The 7,121-nt window shown below is 35.4% G+C and overlaps 1 protein-coding gene across 1 annotated transcript in view; it reads right to left on the bottom strand.

The window, feature by feature from the left end:
- Nucleotides 1–2,488, bottom strand: part of LOC132637870 (rac-like GTP-binding protein RHO1) — a 5,520-nt gene extending 3,032 nt beyond the window's left edge. Inside the window, exons 1-5 of the mRNA XM_060354894.1 lie at nucleotides 2,397–2,488; nucleotides 1,411–1,498; nucleotides 725–812; nucleotides 473–582; nucleotides 313–376 (exon numbers count right to left, since the gene is read on the bottom strand). Of these exons, the coding sequence (XP_060210877.1) occupies nucleotides 313–376; nucleotides 473–582; nucleotides 725–812; nucleotides 1,411–1,498; nucleotides 2,397–2,488 (442 nt within the window). The remainder of the gene's footprint in view (nucleotides 1–312; nucleotides 377–472; nucleotides 583–724; nucleotides 813–1,410; nucleotides 1,499–2,396) is intronic.
- Between the last annotated feature and the right edge of the window lie 4,633 nt (nucleotides 2,489–7,121).

Raw genomic sequence — 7,121 nt, 5'->3', positions numbered from 1 at the left:
TTGTCTTTCTATGAGCCGAGGGTCTCCCGGAAACAGCCTCTCTACCTGGCCAAGGTAGAGGTAAGGTCCACGTACATATTACTCTCCCCAGACCCCACTTGCGGGATTACACTGGGTATGTTGTTGTTCTTGTAATTAAATCCCTTCTTGGTTTTGAGAGACATCATATATATTGGACCAACTTTTAGAGGCTAAAACATCAATTATTTTGGACTGGAGGTAGTAAATAAATAAGAAGATTGCAGACACAATTGATACCACAGATCTATGAAACAAACTGCAGACTAGATCGAGTTTGAAGAAAAGCCTCACCAAGTTTTGTTCCAACAAGAACTATTGGGACACCAGGAGCATAGTGCTTCAACTCAGGAATCCACTGAAAACAACCAATAAAAATAGTAAAATTTTCATGTACAGAACAATAAATTAGAAAGAACACTAAACGAGGAGAAATACATAATGAAACACTAACCTTCTTGGAGACATTTTCATAGTTGGCTTTACTTATGAGAGAGAATGCCAAAATGAAAACATCGGCCCCACGATAACTCAGAGGTCTTAATCTATTGTAATCCTCATGTCCTGTTAAAGATTTAATGATGTCAGGGTCATAACAATTTGGACAGCTCACAGGTTTGCACTATAGGTATATGCATTGAACACATTACCATGTTACAGTTATCAGAAGCTTCAAGCAATAAATGTCACGCAAATAAATAATTACCAGCAGTATCCCACAACCCTAGATTGACAGTGGCTCCATTGACAACTACAGTTGCACTGAAATTGTCGAACACAGTGGGCACATAATCCTATCAAACAATTGCATGAATGAGGGAAGAGCAATTGATGTTAAATTAGGGAAAGATGAAGGGACTACTTCTCGGAATATAAAAACTTAGATATTTCAATTGACAAACAAAAAAGAGTAGACTCTATGCATGTAAAGTCATATGTGATAATACAACATTTTCCCTCAAAACCACAAAAGATGTAAATGCATCAAAGAGCAAACACCAGACAATCCGATATAATTATCACCAAGTTCATATTGAAGTAAATTCAATGTCTTCTCTTCCTTACATTTAAGGCTAATTATGAAAAATTTATTTAGAAGGGACATGTGATGAATTTTGTAAGAAATAACTCAATATTCTTATAAAAGTATAGCATAACAAAACAAACATGTAAACCAAGAAATATTTGTGTAAAAATGTCGAAAAAGGTAAAATTTAGCTCGTAACAAGATATTAAAGCAACAGGTCATGCAAACCAAGTAATTTATCCAAAAGATGGAAACTGGGTCCCATTTAGCTCACGACAAGATATTAAAGAAACCAGTCAGGCTTGTAAGTGGAGAAGGGCAAAAAGGCGGATCCATCATCCATTGAGTTTCAAAGCTGGAAATACAAACAAAACATGGAAACCAAGAAATTTGTCCAAAAGATCAAAACAAGATAACGACTTAGCGCCGGACAAGATATTAGGCCAAACAGACCTTCAATAAGTAAAAAAACCAAAACACGCAGCAGGAACTTGTGGACATGCCTAAGCAAAAATTTGAGACACTCGAATTTCTTTTCAAAAACTGAATAAAGGCTAATAAGACACGCACTGTTTACATGATGTTTATCAGTATATATTCACTGTTGACACCCAATTTTGTCCCGCCTCTCTGCCAAAATACCTATTTTTAAGCTTCTAATATTTTTTGAAAAAAATAAAAATATATATATTATGTTTGCTATAATTATTAGCCTCTTATCAATACCGACATTTTATTATTCTATTATAATAATAATAATAATAATTATTATTATTATTATTGTTATTATTATTTATTAATATTATTATAATTCACAATTCTTATCATTTCGGCATTTTACCAGCTTACGCATTTATCTTTGCATAATTAAATAATAGTATTTATTTAGTGCGGATTTTCAAAGAAAAATAACATATATTATTACACGGCTATTATAACACCATATGATTTTATTACCCGAGTCTAATAATCACACATTTTGGTATTAAGCAATATTTTGTCACCCTCGGTATATCATTAATTAAATTAGGTCTTCTATTTAAATTTAGAAGACAAACTATTTCTTGCACTCGATCCGTATTTTGACTTATCGGACCCCAAACCAAAGTCCGATTAACCCCTAATATTTTTTGGACTAGTCCGTATCTCTTATCTCAATTTTTAGAATAATCTGTGTTTTAATTTATTAGCCTATTCTCTTAATACCCAGTCTAAAAAATTGACCCAGTCCATTTATGGACTGGGTCCGACCCATTTTCGTCCAAAAAGGGGGAAACCCTTAGGGCTTCCCCACATTTTCACCCGCCTCCTTCTTCACTTCCTTTCCTCTTTCTCTCTCGCCTCCCTCCACCTTTCCTCCGCTTTCCTCTTCTTCACCCGCCACCCATCGCCGTCTCCACCATCCCCTCCATCATCGCCTCCACCACACCACCATCTCCCCATCGTTCCCTTCCTCCCCTTCATCCTAAAACCTAGCCGCCACATCTCTCTGACACCACCCCCACTGCCACACCATTGATTCTCTCTCCACTCCTCACTGCCGCTCCACTATGTTTCTGACATCCCACTTCCTCCGCTCCACTCAACTTCACCACGTTACACCCACTCATCCTTGTTCCTCTGACACCTCCCGCGCCTCTCCCATACCGCTGCCATTTCCACTCACTTTGTCCCCCACGTTGACCACTGCCATCCACCACGCTTCTATTCCCTCCATCTTCGCTCGTCCCCGCCCCCCTCTCTCTCTCTTTCTTCAACACAAAACCTAAAAAATCCTATAAATAGTGGTGGAGTGGAATCGGGAGGAGGAGGGCAACGAAACCCCAAGAAAGTTCTTGAATCGCCAAATTTCCTCTAAAATATAGGTCTGTATTTGTTCCAGTTCCTCTTTTAAAAAACATCCGCTTTTAATTTTGCTATATATTGTCACAAAAAATATTAGATCCCATTCTGTTTTTCTTCGAGTGTTCGTTCGAATTCGAGCACCCACGAGTTCGAATTTCAAAGTGTTTCGAGTAGATATTGAGACCTTCGCCTCATTTCGCTGCACCCCCAAAAGGTCAGTGATCCTCATTCTCCCTTTGCTTCGGTTCTGTTCTATGTAAACTTGTGTAGTCTGATTAGTTTAGTTTCGTATTGATTTCCGATTTAGCATGAGGATTAGTTATTTTGCTAAGTATGTTTACTGATTCAGTTTGCCCTAGATATAAGAATCATATCATGTGTAGTTTAATTTGCCTTAATAAAGTTATATGTGTTAGCTTATTTGATTGTTGAGCATAATCAGATAAATAATGCTCTCTACCTTATCTAGTAGTTAGACCTGTACGGTATTCCTGGATTAGCTTAAGATCAGTAGGTCCTATATGATCATTCCACTCCGCTAAGCATGATTATGCATTAGTTATCATAGTCTTCTTTGTTTGGAATGCTTAGGTGTGGGTTTGCTTAGTATGATTATCTGATAGCTGGGATTAATTATGTTCCAGCCAACATGTTCATGTTGGTTTAGTTTATTTTACACAGTCGAGATGATGTGACTTGAGAATCATCAATTTCCAGACCCTATTGCTAGCATATATTTAACTAAATTTCGTGTCTTGATTATCTGAAGTATATTCTACAAGATCTGGGTATGTTGTTAATTCATTCCTGTGGCAAATATTGGTCCTTATCATGTGTCAGTAGTATAATGAGGTTGTATGTACGAAGTCGAATTGGGGTTTAGATATGCATATAGGAGTTTGAATCAAAATTCCTACTTGGCCTTCCAACATGTTTAGCTCATTGTTTGACTCCATCATCAGATTAGTATTGCGTTACTTTCCAATTTCACTTCAGCCTTGCTCTACAAACTTGTTTGTTTTGTGTCTATATAATTTCCCATTTTTGGCATGGCTTGGTTCAATTTAAAACTTGTCCATGACTGCCTGTGTTGCTTGTTTATAAGTTTGTATTTAGCTTGTTTGAATATGGCTGAATATTCATTATGGTTCATGTGCTAATATTTTGCATATGGTGTTATTTGGCTTTAGCCCATGTTGAAACACTATTTGGTTGATAATTATAGGTGTCATTCTTATCTAATATAGACAAGTGATATTGGACATCGACATGTTTGTCTCTATTACTTAAGATAATCCTGTGGTATGAATGGTAATCTTGATACACATACACTTTGCCCAGATTTGTCAAATAAGATTATAATTGATCTCTGCTTCACTGCTTAGGACAGTGTCTGTTTTAAACTTTAATATATCGACTGGTTGTGTAATTAATTGGTCATCATATTGTGTTTGCTGAATGTTGAAGCTGATCATTTGTTTCTCTGGTAGTCATCAGTTGGTATGAATGAGAGTAAAGAGTAAATGGGTTTGTCTATCTGAATATGCAACATTACAAGATGAATATTTTCGGGTGTTCATTACTCATATGCTCCCCTCATCTCAAAATACCCAGAATCGACTGATCTGTTCTCTTAGGATATTGATTTGCTTAGGCTGTCTAAATGTTTAGTCCTCTTTATTGAGAAAGACGAAAGGATATGTTTGTCGGTCCTAATCGAAAACTACGAGATATACGTACAACCTGTTGGTTCTACCATTTGTGAATACCTTTTATTTCACCTTTGTTTTGGGTCATTATCTGGCAGAGGGATTCAGAATCCTGCCCTGCTCATTGTGGTGATATGTTCATATGTGATATTAGATGATTCGTAAATCATTCATAATTTGAAAATCCTCCGTTACTGCTACCGCGATGCAGATTCTTCGTCTTCGCGCATTTGTAGTTAGTTTTGCAGTGGTCATTGGCTGTTGTATGATTGATTGGAATATTCCCAATATACCTATAAGTGCCTTTTTTTATATATGTTCATTTTGTTAAGGCAGCGAGGTGGTATATCCATGTTTATGTGAAGTATATTCCAAATATACGTACAATCTACCTGCATGGCTAACTTGTTTGGGTATATCTAATGTGTTTGACCTCGTTTATTCGATTATATCCTAATCCTTTTCCTTTTATTTTTGCATGACTATCGCGTATGAGTCCAAGCGACTCGTCATCTCCCGCATTCAGCGTCGGGCCAAGGCCCAACAAACTCTCCTTCCGCGTCAGCCCAAATCTGCAGCCTGCAGGAATAAAAATGCATTGGGCCGAGGCCCAAACGACAGAATATATAGCAGCATATATTCAAAAGAAATAAATGAATTTTGGGCCAAAGCCCAATAGCGTGAACGGATCACAACAGCAGCATATATTCAAAAGAAATAAATGAATTTTGGGCCAAAGCCCAATAGCGTGAACGGATCACAACAGCCTGTCTTAAAATGGGCTGAGCCCCATTTAAATTATCTCTTCTTCTATTTTTCTTGTGCACTTAATTTATATCATGTAACTAACTCTTTTTTTATTAGTTTGGATAAATCGTGATTAATTAGTAGGTTTAGTTTTAGTCGCGGGTAGTTAATTTAAGTGAGGTATTAACATTAGTTTCATAAGTACCACTCCTTCCTTTTCATGTTAAAATCCCTTACAATGTCTAATATTTATTATGTTTTAAAAAATCAATTTACAAAATAGGATGGTTATATACATATATATATATATATATATATATATATATATATATATATATATATATATATATATATGTATGTATGTATGTATGTATGTATATATATATGTATGTATGTATGTATGTATGTATATCAAGTAAAGAGAATCATTTTATTCTTATTACCTAAACATTTCAAAACGTCGTCAATATGCAAATATAAATTCAAGTATATTTATAAACAACTCTTCAAATTTGGAGTCAATCATGCATACTTTTAACTGGGCATAATTAGTAAGAAAATTCACTTCCTTTTGAATCCTATTATAAGTTCAGATTTTTTTTTTTTTTTTTTTACTTTGCTACATTCACGTTATATTTTCTACAAGTCTTATTTTAAATAATAGTTACTATACTTCATATGAAATCTTAGCAACATTTTAAGCTTTATCTAAACAACATCTAAAATTCTCTTTTATGCAAACTATCTTTTCATAAGTTTTCATTTCCAAAATTAGCATTTCATTTAAAGCCGTAGTAATATTTATGAGTTTATTTAAAATAACATTTAAAGTCCTCTTTTGTGTAAATCTTATTCCAACTAACATTATTTTCTTTTAAAAACTTCAGCAATATTTTAAAGTCATTTTCTAAATTTTATATTTAATTTTAATTAATTAACCTAAGTTGGTCGGATAACCGTAAGTTAACGGATTCTAAAGGATGCCTAACCCCTTCCCTTTAGGATAATATAGAGCCCTTACCTAGAATTACACTGGTTAAGCAGACTATTAACTGAGGTTTAGTTTTAACTTTGCCTTAGTTAACCTCTAGGTGTCCTAATTCACCGTTAAATTAATTAGGTGGCGACTCCTTAAAACAAAATAAACGGGAATCACCAATACGTCATACTCCTTAAATCAACCCGGTTAAAATGGGGTGTGACAGCTTGGCGACTCCGCTGGGGACTTTAGGCTTTTAACCATAACAACTTAGGTTATTAAATGATTTGTTGGATGCTTTGTTTGTTCTGCTTTATCTTGCCTATATTGTTGCTTTCTATGCTTTTAAGTTTTTTTTATTGTTCCATTCCTTATGTGCATTTTCTATGTAATATGTATATTACTGCTTTCCTTAAATTGGCATTCCGCTCATATTTCTTCCACTCCTGGAAAACTCACACATATCCACACACTTAAAACGGCTTCGCAGTTTGCGCCCGTGCACTACTAAATTTCCCTTTAGTTGGATTAGTCTTGTGGATTTAGTCGATCGGCGGTGCAGTCGACGGCCACGGACTTTCCACTCCCAAGTTGTCCGTTTGGGAGAGCCTTGTGTCATAGAAAAACCACTCTTAGTCTACCTAGGGTAGAGCGAAACCAAAACCTTGTAAGGACATGCATCATTTTAAACCTAGGAAGCTTAATACCCTTGGTGTATTAAGTTCATTAGTCAGCCTTACCAAATGTCCAAATGAGTCTATGACTCTAAGTGACACTACTCACTATCTATGTGCAT

The sequence above is a fragment of the Lycium barbarum genome, chromosome 4 (genome assembly GCF_019175385.1).
Source record: "Lycium barbarum isolate Lr01 chromosome 4, ASM1917538v2, whole genome shotgun sequence".
NCBI lineage: Eukaryota > Viridiplantae > Streptophyta > Magnoliopsida > Solanales > Solanaceae > Lycium > Lycium barbarum.
This window is presented reverse-complemented; position numbering and strand designations above follow the sequence as displayed.